Here is an 18,064-nt window from a genome sequence, read left to right as displayed (position 1 = left end):
TCTATGTTGATTGTTGGCACCCCAACTGGTCCCAGCCCCCGGGCGCTCCCATTGGCAGGTGTAGTTGTTGCTGGTTCTTGTTACTGCTAAGTTTGAGTTCTAACAAAAGACAGTCTGTTTAACTGCCTACGTGTCTCCCACAACTCATGATAGCTGCCTATACCTCAAGGCCAGCCACAGCCTTTCCGCTAGTCACATCATATGTTGCAAAATGTTGCTTTTAACATACACAGACACCCTCATGATAGTCCAAGCATATTTTCAATCCTCACAGTCTGAGGTAACGCTGGACAAAGCTATCAACATAGCCAGATCTCACGAGCTCGGTAGCACGAGCGCATCACGTGAACAAGCAGCTCACGCAGTCAGGCAGACATCAAAGCACACCTCTGGTGCACAGAGAGCGCATTTTAGAAACAGAGCTACACAGACTCAAAACAAAACGCCCCAAAACATGTGGATATTGTGGATACAAAGTACATGGCGAACAAGGAAATTGCCCAGCTAACAACAGTGTACTAAATGTGGAAAATGGAATCACTTTGCAGAGCTTACCGTTGAAAAACAGTACACACAGTGAGTGAAGATGAAATGTCAATCAAAGAGTTAAACGCTGATGAACTGTTTATTGATTCAGTGACACAGAAATGTCAAATATCAGAGATGGAGCAAGCCTTTGCTGACATTGAGATAGGAACACAAGGCACAAAGCTAAAGTTCAAACTAGACACTGGTGCACAAGTAAACATTATTCCTCTGAATAAGTACCGCAGCTTGACATCTGAATGTGAGCTACAGCCCACCACGTGCAGACTGACTAGTTATGGTGGTGAACAGCTCCCAGTAAAAGGCACATGCACTTTCAAATGCAAATACAAGGAAAGTGACATGATGTTGGACTTTTATGTTGTTGACACCAGAGCACCTGCAGTGCTAGGTCTTAAAGCATGCTTAGACATGGACCTCATCAAGCTAGTTTTATCAGTGACAGCACCAGTAGAGACAGGCAATGTACTGGAGGAGTTTGCTGATGTTTTTACAGGAATAGGATTATTCCCAGGAGAATGTACCATTCACCTTGACCCAGACGCAACCCCTGTGGTCTGCCCACCGGGAAAGATTCCCCTTGCTCTCCGTGCCGTCTGAAGAAAGAGTTGGAGAGCATGGAGCAATCTGACATAGTCACCAAGGTTACAGAACCGACTGACTGGGGAAACGCGTTAGTGGTGGTAGGGAAACCACGCACAGGCAAGCTCCGAGTGTGCCTCGACCCAAGAGACTTGAACAAGGCTATCAAACGCCCCCATTACCCTTTACCGATGCTAGATGGCATCACACACAAGCTAGCGGGAGCACAATACTTCAGTGTCATGGACGCTAGATCAGGCTACTGGGCTATCAAGCTCACAGAAGAGTCATCTAAGCTCACAACATTCAACACACCGTTTGGCCTTTTGGGATTATCTCAACCCAAGACGAGTTTCAGCGAAAGATCGACAAAGTGTACGAAGGCCTTGACGGAGTTGTGGCAATTGTGGACGACATCCTTGTTTATGGTCGAACCAAAGAGGAGCACGACCGAAACCTCCGCACGATGCTGCGAGAGGAGTCCGGCTCAACCCCGAGAAGAGCACAGTCGGAGCTACAGAAGTCAGCTACTTCGGACATCTTCTCACAGCAAATGGAATCAAGCCAGATCCACAGAATATCTCAGCCATAAAAGAAATGGAGCCACCAAAGAACCGTGCAGAGCTGGAAACAGTGCTTGGCATGGTCAACTACTTAGCCAAGTTCGCACCCAGCCTCTCCAATGCTAATGCACCCCTGCGTCAACTGCTAAAGCAGTCCAGTGAGTTTCTCTGGGACAAGCAACACGACATTGCTTTCCAGAATGTGAAAGACTTGATCACAAGAGAACCAGGACCAATCCTTGCCTACTACGACCCCAACAAAGAGCTCAGACTCCAAGAGGACACGTCGAAGTATGGACTAGGTGCAGTGCTACTGCAAGAAGGAAAGCCCATCGGCTACGCTTCTAAATCTCTCACAGACTGTGAAATCAACTATGCTCAAATCGAAAAGGAGCTCTACGCCATTCTGTTCGAATGTAGATGTTTCCATCAGTACATATATGGACGACAAGTCATTGTGGATTCCGACCACAAGCCCCTTGAGTCAATCATGAGGAAACCACTAGTCGCTGCCCCGCCAAGGCTACAGAGAATGATCCTTCAACTACAAAAATACGACTTCACAATCACTCACCGTCCAGGCAAAGACATCCCTGTCGCAGACACACTCTCCAGGAAGTTTCTTACCAATAAGGACAGCAGTCTCAGTGAAGGCATGGGCATGCATGTCTCAGAATTCCTGAACCATCGTGATGAACTATCACAGATCAACAGAATAATTTTCAAAGGAGAGAAAATCATTATTCCTACCAGTCTCAGAGATCCATGCTGGACACATGGGCATGGAAAAGTGCAAACAAAGAGCAGGGGACATTTTGTGTTGGCCCGGAATGTGCAAACAAATAGAGGACATTGTTGTTAAATGCGCCATATGTCTTGAACTACACCCCTCAAACACCAAAGAGCCAATGTTACCTCACTGTATCCCAGACTGACCCTGTGTCACGTTCTGACCTTGATTTCCATTGTTTTGTATTTATTTAGTATGGTCAGGGTGTGAGTTGGGTGGGCAGTCTATATTTGTTTTTCTATGTTTTGGGGCTTTTCTATGTTTCGGCCTAGTATGGTTCTCAATCAGAGGCAGGTGTCATTGGTTGTCTCTGATTGAGAATCATACTTAGGTAGCCTGGGTTTCACTGTGTGTTTGTGGGTGATTGTTCCTGTCCCTGTGTTTGTTGTCACAGGATAGGCTGTATAGGTTTTTCACGTTCCGTTTGTTGTTTTGTAGATTTAAGTTATTTCATGTATCGTTCATTTTCCATTAAAGAAACATGAGTAACCACCACGCTGCTTTTTGGTCCGCTTCTCCTTCTACAGACGAACGTCGTTACACCCTGGCAGGTCGTGGCAACCGATCTGTTCACCTGGAACAACGAGGACTATATAGTAACAGTGGACTACTACAGCAGATACTTCGAACTAGACAAGCTTCACAGCGCCACATCTGCAGCTGTGATACAGCTTTGCCAGGCATGGCATTGTAGAGACTTTAATATCTGACAATGGGCCCTGTTACAAATCAACTGAGTTTGAATCCTTCACAAAAGCATGGGAGTTTACACATGTCACCACAAGCCCACATTACCCTCAAAGTAATGGCCTTGCTGAAAAATCAGTGCAGATTGCTAAATCACTCATGGACAAAGCAAAAGCAGACTAGAGAGACCCCTACCTCAGTCTCCTTGAATACCGCAACACTCCAGTTGACAACTTCAAATCACCAGCCCAGCTGTTGATGAGCCGCCGGCTTCGCTCAATCCTTCCCAGCACCAACCAGCAGCTGCAACCTGAGGTCGTCAGCTTCAAGGAAATGCATGAAAAACGTGCACAGAGACAACAACAACGATACTACGACAGGTCAGCTAGACCACTGCCACCACTGATGGACGGAGAGTCAGTTAGAATCCAGGAGCATGGCCTCTGGAAGCCAGCAGTCGTCATCCAGCCAGCTGACACTGAACGTTCATATCACGTCCGCACCGCAGAAGGAGCAGTGTACCGCTGCAATCATCGTCACCTACTGAACACAAAAGAACAACACACTGATGAGATGAACTGTTCCCCCGAAAGAGAACGTGATAGACTAAACACACACACAGCACAACATACACCATACTTACCTGCAACACCACAAGAACTGTTGACTGACACAGAAGCATGCTCGGCATCATATCACACAAGGTCAGGAAGAGAGGTCAAGCCCAGAGCTGTCCTAGACCTGTGAAATGTCAAAGGGTGTAGGCGGATCGCTGCCCTAAAAGAGTTCCAGACTGTAAACTTGTTACTGAAAGTTCACTTGTATTTGTTTGAAATGTTAAGATGTTATTTCTACAGTGAAAGCTTAGTTGCTGAGAATCCCTTGTTTGAAAAGTAACAGAATGTTGGATTATTGTTTCAGAGTTTATGTTGATTCAGTTGGTGTAGTAGGCAATATAAACGGTTACATACCGTGAGTTCAACCTACAGAGTATGTATCGAAAAGAAACACTTAGAACATGTAAACATGTTTCTTTTGTTTTAAAAGAAGGGGGATGTAATATTCATATGTGTAAACATACTGAATTGTAATTGGATGCATTTTACCGCCATATCATACTGTGCTATGATTGGTTAAGACCACCCAAATGGTTAGGTCATGGGCAGTTTGATCCTGGTTGGCGATACGTGAACATGCCAGTTATAGCTAGCTAATAAAGAGCTACCTTAAGAAATATCCTGTAGTACTGCATTTTATTATTTTGTACAAAGTGTGCAAAACAAGACAGTACAGTCTGCATGTGTAGGCGCTTACTGCATCACGATTTCAAGGTGTCCCAATATCTTTTCCAACTGTTCAGTTATTTGGTTTTAATATCCATTCTAGAACTCCCTTCCAGCCAATCAGAAACAAGTATTCATTCAATACCACAGTATAGCTTGATTCTCAGTTCAGACAAAAACCATGTCTTCTCTGGGGTTATGCAGACCGATCACATGTTCTAAACAGATAAAAACACAGATCACATCAAGTATCTGAGCAGTATCAACTCTACGAGCTCCACAACATTTGTTTGTCTCCCGAGTCCTTCTCCTCTAGCTGCTAAGAGGAGAGGATACACTTTTCATTGACTGAAGCATGAAATGGGAGGGAGTCGATGTCTAAATGGTGTCAGCGTGCTTTAACGTGGTTAATCTTGGAGTGTTGAAGTTTAAGCTGTGTATATACCTCTATTAGAGGTAGCGAATGATGTCACTGTAAAATGAACATTATTATCATAACAACAGTGTCTCAGAGTACAAATGCTGATCTAGGATCAGGTCCTACTTGTGTCCATATAATCTTCTTCGTTATGATCTAAAATACAAAACTGATCCTATACCTGCACTTCTACTCTGAGACTCTTTGGTTGTATTTACGTGTATTTCCACTAATTGGTCTCACTAAAGTTCTAATCCAATTGGTCACGAGACCAATTAGTGGAAAAATATCAGAATTGGGCTGCCTGTGTAATGTAGCCTTTGTGAATACAGGCCCTATTCCGCAGATCTGAGAACAGAAATGCTTCTGTTTCCTCATCCTGACCGACACCCTGATCTAATTATATTTCACTCTTTCATACAGATGAAGATACGTTTTAATATATGAGAAGGATGCTCACTGTGATGGAAAACAAAACAGTCAAACTCTATTGGGAGTTTCCCCCGTGTTAGGCGCTCAATTAACTGTGTCACACGCACACAGACAGGTGCACGGCTCGTTGCAGCAGTGTGTACCCTTTAAACATGGTGTTTGGCATCTGTAGCGTAGCACGGCGGATTGGATGAGGTAAAAAATATAATTATAGCTGATGAGGCGCGCGGCTGCGAGCAGAGGCAGCGCTGTGTGACAGTGTACCAGCAGAGAGCTTTTTAATTTGTCGGATCAGATCGTGACATGCTCCATCAGAGGACGGGGAAAATCTTTTCATTTGTGCAGAAGAAAGGAGGAAAGGAGGGTCAATTAGCATCAACCATTAGACAACCGCGTGACAAGCCCTGTATTACCCAGTGCAGCACGGGACAGTCAAACTAATGAGAGAGGTAAAGATGTTGATCCAGGTTGGACAGAGATTCTGCAGTCATCCTGATTTCTTCCGGCTCTGACACTCATCACAAGTAAAACATCTGACACCCTACACATTCTTTACAGTCACAGCCGCTGAGGAGACGTTTCGCTCAAGAGATGCCTTCTTTATCGTCATGTATGTTGTCATATGATGTGAGGCTATGTAGATGCCCTTGAAGCAACAACTTTTATGAGGACGAGGACTCTCGTGCTCAAGCCCATTGTATTGTGAGATTGTTGTTACTCTAGTATGTTGAATTTGGGCATGTGACAAGTGTGTATTTTGTATTTGATTCCCTTTTCACTACAACATCTAATATGTGAGCTCCTGTCCATCCTACATTGTTGCCAAGTGACGAGCTGTATAACTAATCCAACTGTGCTCTACTATATTGTGACCAGCTCTCACAAAGTCTCACGTCAGAATTAGACGTTCATCCATGTTTTCGAAGTTGTTGCAAACATCAAATTTCGAAGTGTTTAAGGTTAAGTTTAGACATTAACTCAAAATGTTTAAGGTCAGGGTTAAGGTTTGGCATTAACTCAGAATGTTTAAGGTCAGGGTTAAGGTTTGGCATTAACTCAGCATGTTTAAGGTCAGGGTTAAGTTTAGACATTAACTCTGAATGTTTATGGTCAGGGTTAGGGTTTGGCATTAACTCAGAATGTTTAAGGTCAGGGTTAAGGTTTGGCATTAACTCAGAATGTTTAAGGTCGGGGTTAAGGTTTGGCATTAACTCTGAAATCTTAAGGTTAGGCATTAACTCAGAATGGTCAGGGTTAAGGTTTGGCATGGGCTTAAAACAAAAATCTCAAAAACAACTTTCTATCACTTGATTCAAACTTATAACATTTGGAATCAGAGGCATATGCTTAAAGCCCATCCACCATCCCCGTCCACAACGCCCTGTCAAAACCGAAACCTATTTGAAGGTAACGCTCACTGTTGCCCCTAGTGGCTGATGTTCACATAACCTCCCGACGTCCTCAGACATGGATGGACGTCGAATACTGACTTGTATCCCGGGTGACCTGGTAGTGTATTGACCGTATTTCAAAGTGGCAAAACAGGCTTTCAATCTACCACCTACATTAACAGTGCCAAAAGGGGGGTTGGTGGTGCCGGGGAAGTTTCTCAATCTCATATTATCAAAAGAGACCATTTCAAAGGGACTGTGATTTCTTTGGGCCCGTGCATTATTTGACTGGCTGGTTGACAGGTGCAGTGGGGAGCTCTCAATATTGATCTGGAGGACCTAGAGGTATGTGACATCATTATGAGGCCTGACCTTATCCTCCGCTGCCCTGCAGCCCCCTTTGTGTGTGTGTGTGTGTGTGTGTGGTTGCTACTGCTCAGGATCCCGGCCCCAGTCTAATGCCTTACCCCCGAAGGACCGGACTGCGTGCCATGGCCTCCAGTCTGTCATGGGAAAATTGGTGGTGGTGTTATTTGTTTTGCTGACCTCACGGCTCACCTCACTTTCTCTGGCTCTAATCAGTCGGGGCTCAGGGTTCTGCCCCCTCTTAGAACAGGTTGCATGGTGTTGTAGGCAAAGCCTGGTTGCTTTCCTGTGGAGGTGCACGGTTATAGTTATAAACAATGGATATAGACATTTGGAAGGAGATCTGATGTTGAGATATTTGAGAGATTTTCCTTCAGGGTGATGAAGCATACAAATGACCATATTAGCTACCAGGAAGCCCAATAGTGGACTAATGTGATCTTTAGTTAGCTCATGCAGATGACTGGGGTTGGATAACAGCTCAGTTACATTGGTGCATGTGACCCGGATCACAGTTTATGTATGACTCCTTATGCTTTATTTCAGTCTTCGTAGTGACATGATATTGTTATGTAGGTATTTTGGTGGAACACCTCACCTAAAGTGAATTGCTACAGACAAAACAATAGTTTAAGAACTATCCAACACAGCGCAAGATAATACGTCCCTACATTCACTGTAAATGCTATTTTTAATCCTTGATACAAGATCAAATGGAAAAGGATCCAGGAGTTTTGTGTTGCAGTTGAGCCGTAATTCAAGCAACATTCTTTCTTAAATCACAAGTTGCATTATCTCAGGGTTGGGGATTCACTGTTGTTGAAAAGAGCTAAGTGACACTTAAGCAATTCCTGCAAGCTTCATCCTAGCTTTTATTTTCGGTCTGTGCATTAAACAAGGTATTATATTAAAGAAAGGTGTTGCTGCTGCCGGAACCTGTCACGTCTCCCAGGTAAAAACACATGAAGAAATAAAGAACTGACGTGATGGTGGAGAATGTAGAAACACACCTCTGTCTGTCTGTCTGTGTGTGTGTGTGTGTGTGTGTGTGTGTGTGTGTGTGTTTTTTTTAAAGCCAGATTTCTCCATAGATGCTCTCCTAACAAGCGTTGACCTTCTGCACCTACATGTAAAGAACTCCCGAGATCAGAACAGGAGAAGGAGAAGAAGGAGGGGGAAGCTGTGTGTGTGAATAAAGTCATCACCACCACCAGCAGCCAAGAGACTTCATCCTCTCTCCTCTCTGCTCGTGGTGGGTGCAGTCAGAGCATTGTCTATGTGTTCTATTCTCTCTTCCTCTCCGCCCTTCTCGTCCTCTTCTCCTTTCTCTCACGGAGTGTCTCTGTTCTGCGCTAGCAGCAGTTATACCTTGTTGGCGGAGGAAGCCACAAAGGAGCGGTAGTGTAATAAAAACAGCGGTCTCTGGTGATCCGGGTGTAATTGGGATTGTTAACGTGGAGAGCTCCTGGGGGAGACTGAGTGGAGGAGAGGAGTGTGTCTGTCTTTGTGTAAAGTAAAACACACATGCTCTGCTCCTCTCTCTGCAGCGTTCCTTGATTCCGAATAAGTACAGTAGTCAGAGCTAAAAGAAAAAAAGAGCAAACAAGTCACCTGAGCTATATCAAACCCTAGCTGCTACTATTATGCTTTTATTCTTTGTTTTATTTTTATTTTATTTAGGTGCTTTTTTATTTCCATGTTGTAAAGCTACAGTGAAGCCCGGTTTGGATTCAGAATTCCTCAGAGAGCTTGTGTTTTTAAGAGAAAAGGAACGTGCTAGTATTCAGGCATATCTTTTGATGAGGAAGGAGCATTCTGCTGTGTTTTTCCACTGAGTCGCTGTATCATCATACAAATTGAGGCACAACACCTTCGACATAATCGGCGCATCGAGGTGTAATATTGTATGTTGAAGTCAGCAAGTCATATGGATGGTTAGTCCTCTTACATGAATTAATTATTAATGAGTCGTAATTAGCAATTCATTCATTTGTAGTCAAATCATTGACTAACTTGACTGGATTTTGTTGCTTCTGCCAAATGTTCAGTAATATATCCTGTAGTGCTTACTCTGTTTTTATAATGCAATGGAGTGTAATTTAGAGCACCTATTGGAACAGCAAGGTAGACAGGCCTACAGTGAGATATCTGCTAGTACTTTCCCTAATGACTAAATAACTAATTGTATTCCACCATGCAATCAATGCAATGAGGCAACGTTCCATTTTCCAGGAGAAATTGCAACATTTAAAATCCAATGTTATTAGTTACATTTCATTTAACTTCATAATTCCACTAACTATTCATGCTTTGTAGTAGTTAGGTTTGTAAGATTGGAGATATCCTTCATCAAACATGAGCAGCCTATAGGCCTACAGGCACGTGAACGAGCGCATTAGAACTAGGCCTACATAACTTCGATTAATATTGTAGCCTATTGAACACTGTCAAAGGAGAAAACGCACTTCAAAGTCAATTGCTTGCGAGTACAGCCCAATTGATTTATTTGACCTAAGTTATACTAGCTTACTTTGTTGTGTTTCATTGTGGATGAAAATTTCATACGCCGATTTATAGGTGGTGAAATATAAATGATTTCGTTAAAGTTTCATCATAAATCAGTCCGTCGCTATATGTGAGGAGACACTGATTGCCCCTTGATGTCTCAGGGGCGCGGGCGCGAGGGTTGGCTTCAGCGCGTCTGTCGTCCCACTTGAGAGGCTTACCGCCTGCCGGGTGGCTCTCGCGATGTAAAGTGCTTGTGCACTATCACCAACAGCTTTGTTGCAGCCGTGGGGACATATTAAATGTCTATGTGCATCAAAATCTTACCGAAAAGGCACTGACAACTAGCGCGCTAACAAAGAGAGCCATCGTGTGTGCTCGAGACAAGTGCAGCTTCGCGTCATCGTCTGAAGCAGAGCGTGCAGCAGGGTTTTTGCATGCTATATTCATGGCCCAACATCTGTCCTCTCAGCGTTAAATTGCTTTATTGACTTCAGCATAGGCGGTGCACTAAAATTGATCACAGCATATTATCAGAGATAGGAATCTTAGTTATTATATTTTGGAGGTTTTGCGAGGATAATTTGAGAGCTTGTTGAGGTTCTGGGTCTCCAGTTTTTCCAATGTGCAGGCATTCCCTTACAGTAAAAACACATTGTCTGCATATAATATGATTCTTTACAATACAATAGCATAGTTGTTTGAAAAATAACCATAGTAGCTTTGACTATACTATAGTACTGTAGTTGTTTTTATGAACGGAGTATCGGTTTATTCACAGATACTGATAGATAGGCTGCAGAAATCGGTATTTAACAAATAGCATTTAAAAATGTGAAGAAGAAAATTTAAAAACAAGAGTGCCAACTATTTAGCCCACAACTACCGTTCAACACAATCTCTTTCCCTCCCAACTTAAATGGAATTCTTATTTTCAAGCTCAATGATCATCACACTACTATAACCAAAATACACTCAGAGGGGTGACTTTGTAACCAGAGACGAAATGCTATATCTGCAGACAGATTCCAGATTCTGTGATTGTTTTTTTTAGGTATAGGCCTTACCGTTATATTTTCCATGTGAGTATTCAATCACCATCTTATATCAATTAGCCCATCCAATGGACTTCAACATATTAAACAAATTAGACAAGCCTTGTTAATTACAATATGATTAAAGGTTTGTAATTATATCACTGATGAAGTAGCCTAATTAGTATAAAGATATGATAATAGCCCGCTGCGACAAGTATATAATTGTATTGGGTTTGCAATTAAATCCTAAAGACTTTTAAAAAACCCACTTTCCACTGTCATTGATCAAATATTTCACACACGACGCTCGTCCATGCACCAGTGACATAAAACTTCACAATATGACTGTTGAGTTAACCCATATAGCTCGTCTATTGATTATTTCCATAGCTAATCTCCAAACTAATAAATTCGTCAAGGTGAATTACGCACATAAACAAGATAACGCGGGAGCAGGTCACTTATTGAAAAGCTGTTTCACATAGCCCTAAATTAATTTAAAATCTAGTAATCTTATCTTTTCCCCGACCCCTAATTTGTTTAAAGATGTTCCTACTGTCTTCAATTTGCCTATGCTGCCATAATGAAATGATAGTCAAGCATTTAACTTTGATTTATCTTGCCCCAACAGGGATGTCGCTTCATGGAGCTGTCCAAGGTACTTTCCTCATATCCATCCCTAGAAAGACTTTCCTATTTCCTCTATTGCCAAATTCGTATCTTTAAACTGAACTCCACTTTGATATTTTTTAGAATGAAACGGCACAATATAAGATATGATAATGGAAATGGCTCTGTTATATTTGGTTATTTTTCCTCTTTCCATGTGGATCCAAAATAAATTAGACACAGTGCTGGCTGGAGAGCTGTTTGAAATGAATGCCTTGTCGCAGACTGCCCATGCGCAGAGTCCCCAGCGGCGGTGTGGCTAATGAAGAATAATAAATCATGAAAGGTTTTTCAGGTACAGCCGAGAGAGTGTAAGAGGAGAGGGGGCGAGGGAGAGAGAGAGGGGGGAGAGAGAGAACGAAAGAGCGAGCGAGAGAGAGTGTGTGAAAGAGAGGCGCAGAGAGAGAGAGAGACACACAGCCTGCCCTTCGCCTCAGAGCAGAGGCAGATCGAGTCCCAGCAGCATTGAACGTAGTCGAGGTATCGAGACTGTCACCGTTATCTCTTAATTACAGTCAATTGTGAAACGGAAACTTTGCAGAAAAAAAGGTAAACGAATGAGACAATCTTTTTACGCGCGGTTGTGTTTTGGAAATCCGTACCAGGAGGAGAGAAAACAACTTTTTTTCTACTATTAGTTTTTCGTTGCATAATCTTGGAGGAGCTCCCAAAAACAACGGCACATCCACGACGACCAAAATAAGACTCTTGGAGGACGAAATTTAGAGAAAGAAAGAACGAGTAATATTAACATTATTTTTTGGTCATCGCGCCACAGCCCATAGCGAGGTAAACGAGTGCGCAGGCGACATCTCCTCTCCAACAAAACTACGGCGCGCGGCCATACCTCCATACACAGGGCTAGGTAATAATATATGCGCCAACAACCAGAGAATTGGATGTTCATCTTTCCATATTGTAGCAGCTACAGTTACAGTATATAAGACAGTGTCTTCAGATTCCCGGAGAAGCAACACTGGGCTTCAACTCCAATCGAAGAGGCGGAGTCTTAACTTATTAAAAGGAACTTGCCGAGACTCGGACGCCTGCAAACATGATGATGATGTCTCTGAACAGCAAGCAGGCATTCGCCATGGCCCACGCCAGCTTGCCCGAGCCCAAGTATTCCTTGCATTCCTCCTCGTCCTCCACTTTGACTTCGAATGCGCCCTCCTCGTGCTCGTCTTCCCGACACAGTAGCACCATCATCAGCAGCGGCGGAGGCAACTCGGAGGCGATGCGCCGAGGATGTCTCCCAACCCCACCGGTACGTATTCTGCATAATTACCGCTTAAAGGCACATTTTGACAGCCCCCTTTTTTTGTGATGTTTTTTTCATGTCTGCACAGCAAATCACCCAGCACCTCCATTTTTTCCCTTCCTCTCCCCAACTTATGTATTCAGTCGGGTTTGCCTTACGTATTAATTTTGATGACCTGGGATGTTGCATGTGTGTTCTTTTTTAGGATTTTTTTTCTCATCTCATTCAGGAAATGTTTTAAACCGCGGAGTGGAGTGAGAATTCCCTGCTGACAGTTATGTGTGCATTCTATTTGCAATTGCAGAGCAATATATTCGGAGGCTTGGATGAGAGTTTGTTGGCCCGCGCTGAAGCTCTGGCGGCGGTGGATATTGTCTCGCAGACCAAGAGCCACCACCATCCTCCACACCACAGTCCCTTCAAGCCGGACGCGACCTACCACACCATGAACACTCTCCCCTGCACCTCCTCATCGTCTTCTTCCTCGGTGCCTATTTCTCACCCTTCAGCCCTTTCCGGCCACGGTCACCACCACCATCATCACCATCACCACCACCACCAACCCCACCAGGCGCTGGAGGGCGACCTGCTGGACCACATCACCCCAGGACTGGCTCTCGGGTCCATGGCAGGGCCAGACGGCTCCGCAACTGCGCACCCTGCTCACATGGCGGGCATGAACCACATGCACCAGGCAGCCCTCAATATGGCTCATGCCCACGGGCTACCATCCCACATGGGCTGCATGAGCGACGTGGACGCCGATCCCAGGGACTTAGAAGCCTTCGCTGAGAGGTTTAAACAGAGACGGATCAAACTCGGCGTGACCCAGGCGGATGTAGGGGGAGCCTTGGCCAACCTGAAGATTCCTGGCGTGGGCTCCCTCAGCCAGAGTACCATCTGCCGATTCGAGTCCCTCACCCTCTCCCACAACAACATGATAGCTTTGAAGCCGATTCTACAGGCCTGGCTGGAAGAAGCCGAGAAATCACACCGGGAGAAACTCAACAAACCCGAGCTATATAACGGCGGAGAGAAGAAGCGGAAGCGCACGTCGATAGCAGCACCGGAAAAGCGATCACTGGAAGCTTACTTCGCCATTCAGCCGCGTCCTTCCTCAGAAAAAATCGCTGCTATAGCAGAGAAACTGGACCTCAAAAAGAACGTGGTGCGGGTCTGGTTTTGCAACCAACGGCAGAAACAGAAACGAATGAAATATTCTGCATGCGTCTGACTCTGAACACTCGCTCTAAAAATAATAATAAAAAAAAACTATCAACCTACGTTGAGAGACTGAACACTGTTTAGAGACGATTTGTATTATATTTCTTATCACACACTTTTTCAATCATCAATGACTTGTGCTTTGAACAACCCGAATAATTAATATACATTCAAAATGACTGAAAGCTCAAACCACTACTGCGGTCACGTCTTATTCGCACCAGAAGGGATGTGGAGTCATGTACAGGAGCATTTGAACAGAGCAAGTAAGACCTCTGTTTTTTCTCCACTTAGACCTACTATTCTTCACCCTTTTATGTCAGTTAAGTATTATAGGCTTTAATCACACGTATTTTTTTGGTTTATGATATTGGTTAATTTATCATAGCCTACAATATTGAACGTACTGAAAAGAACAGTTGTTTACCATGGGAAGATAGGCCTACAGTATTTTGACACAGCACTTGGTCGGTGCCTATTGGCATAGTATTGGTGTGTTAATATTTTTGTCGCAAGGCTACATTTTCCCTCTGAGTTTACTATTATGACGATGCAGTCTGGCATTAAGTCTGGGTCCATAAGGGGAAATAGGACAGTACAGTAAGCGCTTGCCGGGCCTTGGAAGCTATTATTAGAGTACTGCCAAACAACGCCGTGTAAATGATTAATTTAGTGGTCACATGACCTTCATTTTGTGTCCCATGTAATTAATTCCACCTATTTTGTTATAAAGTGTGATGAAAAGCTAAAAGATGAAGAAACGTGGTAAGATATAAAGCAAAGACCCAGAGTTTAGGCCCTAATCGAGCAACACTGTTTATACAATATAGCTGGTGTAGGTTTTTATTTTATTTTATTGCATAAACATCTATCTGGCTGTAGATGGGCCTATAGAAATAGTGGATCAAATGTATGCATTTGATTGGGGTTTACAATTGCCAAATATGATTGTTTTACTACCGTTTGCAATAGGGCTACGTTTGTTTTTGCCAGCCAACGTGGGTCTGTTTCTTATGAACTATTTATTAGATGAGGCCGTGTTTACATCATTATATATTTATTGGGATTCCCCCTCCTCTTCCTCCTCCCTCGTTTTGCTTGAGAAAAGCTAATTCTGACAGCAAGTGAAACGTGTTTTCGTATAGGGAAATGACAGCTAAATCTAGACCTATAGTCACGAATTTAATTTCGTTTCTGCTAAACGTTCGAGATGGTACAATCGAGAGATATATGCGATAGTATTCTCTTTTAAATTATTTTTATGTATGTTTTTTTCTGGTTATTTATTTGTATAAATATGCGCGTCATTATGAAGTCGTTGCTTGTTAAATTCACCTTGTTTCGTAACGTTTTCTTATTGAGAAAATAACCGTTTCATGGAAGTATACGTGTAAAATGTAAATATTTCATTGGAACCAGTTGCACATAATTATATCCGTACAGGTTTTGCTGTATTGCTGTTTTAGCTGAGGTACCTTCTTTCTGTAATGTCTGTTGCTTTTGGATTCCTGGTCGAATTATTTTTGTATTTATTTACTACATTAATGTATCTTTAAGTTATTTAATAATTGAATTGCAATATGTGTTTCATTAAAGAACAAATTTTAACATTTTATTGGACGTTTTGAATGAGTGTTTTTGTGTAGGCCCAATTCTTGGATAGAGCGAAATGCTTGGATACTGCATCTGCGTATTGCAATGCATGGTCAATCTAATTTAAAGACTCAAATTGAATTGAGAAATATATTCCTTCAAAGCATCAATGCAATGATCATCCTTGGATGTAGGCCTATGTCATTAAAGGATTTATGTTGGAGCTAAATCGGTCTTTTATGCTGAAAGGTGCAAAGATGGACCACCAAGCATCAATAGATCCTATTTTTACATATCCAATTTCTCTACAAATTCCAGAAAAATCCCATTACTGTCCCACCATGCACTGTAAAAAAAAACACGTGTCTTTTTTTCTACTGAATGGCTGCCAGCTCGCTCTTGCAGCTCGCGGTAGCCTACCTGAGAACAAATGCTAATATTCTATTAGAGTCTAATCATGGAGTCTATAGAGAACTGGATAGGTCCCTCGAGCGCAGCCCTGCCAGATGTCAGCCCGCCAGAAAAACAGCCTCGCCTGCCAATGTGCCCGTCTCTATTTAAATACACAGTCAAACACTGCTCCGGTGCGAGGCATGATATGGCTTTGAAGCAGGTTAGGCTACACCTTGGTTTGTGCGCAAGGTTCAGCCTGGATTTTTTTTTATTTTTAAATCAACATTTTGAATAGAGTGTCATTTCTAAAGCACCGTTCATGTCAGGCCGATGGGGGCTGCTAATGCTTATGTCAAAATTGACTTTTCGTATAGCAGGTTAGGAGAATTTACGGGGCAGGTTAGGATAATTAGGTTAAGGTTAGGAAAAGGATGAGGAAAGGGATGAGGTTTAGGACTAGCCTAAAATACAAACAAATGTTGACGTCAATTTGACATAAGCTTTACCTAATGTAGACATGACCTGCATGGCTTGCTGACTGTCTGCTTGGAACGTTTGAGCGGTTTTCAGTTCTGCAGCTTTCAGCACCACGGATAGCTCCCATTCTATCTGAGGGAGAGAGGAGAGGAAACCGGAGCCAGCCGCATCCTATTTGCACTTCTGAAATCTGTCCTCCACATTTTAAAGAGAGTATTTATAGCAGCAGAATGTATTTGCATGTGATTATTTCTGATAAATCTAATTTGATTATAAATTGTAATTGAAACAGTGAGGGGGAATGCAGTGTAGGGTAGGCTATACAAATAAATATTATAATACAAATAATGCTGCAAATGAAACATTTCTTATTGGTGCATTCAATCAATTAATTAGGAAAGGGATTCAGTAGCCTATTGATATGCAAAGTTCCACCTTTTGCTTGCTGTGAAACCGGAAGTGCATTATCTGGCAACAACATTGGGCTACACACCGAAGTTGGTGTATAATCTAGTTGGTGAAAGTATGATTGGTACACCTCTTTATTAGGCTACTTTGTGTCTAACTTTGGCATCTCATAATTTCTAAAAACCAATTTAACCCCTTGCCAGCCTACCTCCCTGAAATGACCACATGATGACGTCAGATTTCTAACCAGGCCTATGGCTGTGTTTCGGTCATCTTTGGAATGGCCCGAATGGCCATGGCAGAATATATTTATTTATTTCTAAATAGAGATTTACAAGAATACTTGGTTTATTTCTACCAAATATAAGAACTTTCACCGGATATATCAATTAGTGACACAATTATGTGTTACCGGCTATGACAATAAATGAACCGTTATTTTATTGTATTCCGTAATATAACCATTTGCTCCAAGATAAAAGCATACACTTCTCCCACTTATCTCTTAAATGTATAAAAGGCTTAAACAAAATCAAAGCGGCTTAAAACACCACGATTAGGGCAATTGATTAATAATATCAAAAACGAGCTGTTATTAACGAGACAGTCTTGATGTTTCATCAATTAAAAGATGCTCCTGGTGATCGATTCTAATTTCCCCTAAATGAGCCATTCACTTAATACGCTAATAAGAGCGAATTATTAAATTACACATCGAATTATGAAAAGCAGATAATTATGAGGCGCGAGCGAGAAGTATAGAGCTAAGTAGTCATTAGCTATCGCTGTTAATTACTCAGCGTTGGTCAGGGAGGGCTGCAGAGAGAAAGTCTCATCGGGAATTGAAATTAACTTAATGCAGTGAGTCTCGTTGCTTGACACCAGCCCAGCGTGTGTTTAGTGCACTGACTGCACCCTGGAAATACGGCAGCTCCCTCCACAGCTAGACAGACTATCCCCCTATTTAACTTTCCGATATATAGGTGCGAACAAGTCTATTGGGATTATTTGCCACACACACACACACACACACACACACACACACACACACACACACACACACACACACACACACACACACACACACACACACACATATCAACCAAGCCAAGCAGTTTACATAGCCTATAAGGGGCTGTATTGCTTCTATGTTGCTTCTGCTCCATACATTAAGACATGGCACCAATACACTGTGGTCGCTACATTCAAAAAGGAAAGGGCAGCAGTGTTTCCCTTTGTTATAATTAGGCCTTCTGTTTTATTTTTCTCCTTTCCTCGGAACATTTCCCCCTTTCACAGGGATGCTGATGAAATTTTAATGAAGCCGGGGACTGTCTGAGCTCCGCCTGGGGAGCTGCGAATAGAATATTTTAACTGTACATTTACACCAAGTGTCTTCCTTCAAAGACGCGACTGAGATCTGGAATTAGAGAAAACAC

The 18,064-nt window shown here is 42.8% G+C and overlaps 1 protein-coding gene across 1 annotated transcript; it reads left to right on the top strand.

Moving 5' to 3' along the window:
• Nucleotides 1–11,654: 11,654 nt before the first annotated feature.
• On the top strand, nucleotides 11,655–15,369 carry LOC110534526 (POU domain, class 4, transcription factor 2). The gene is made up of 2 exons (XM_021619412.3): nucleotides 11,655–12,536; nucleotides 12,835–15,369. The coding sequence occupies exons 1-2, from the start codon at nucleotides 12,324–12,326 to the stop codon at nucleotides 13,762–13,764; spliced, it is 1,143 nt and encodes a 380-aa protein (XP_021475087.1). The 5' UTR covers nucleotides 11,655–12,323; the 3' UTR covers nucleotides 13,765–15,369.
• The last annotated feature ends 2,695 nt before the right edge of the window (nucleotides 15,370–18,064 follow it).

Source organism: Oncorhynchus mykiss, chromosome 10, assembly GCF_057628025.1.
Source record: "Oncorhynchus mykiss isolate SJ-2025 chromosome 10, ASM5762802v1, whole genome shotgun sequence".
Lineage (NCBI taxonomy): Eukaryota > Metazoa > Chordata > Actinopteri > Salmoniformes > Salmonidae > Oncorhynchus > Oncorhynchus mykiss.
Note: the sequence above shows the minus strand (reverse complement) of the source record. Positions and strands in the feature narration are given on the sequence as shown.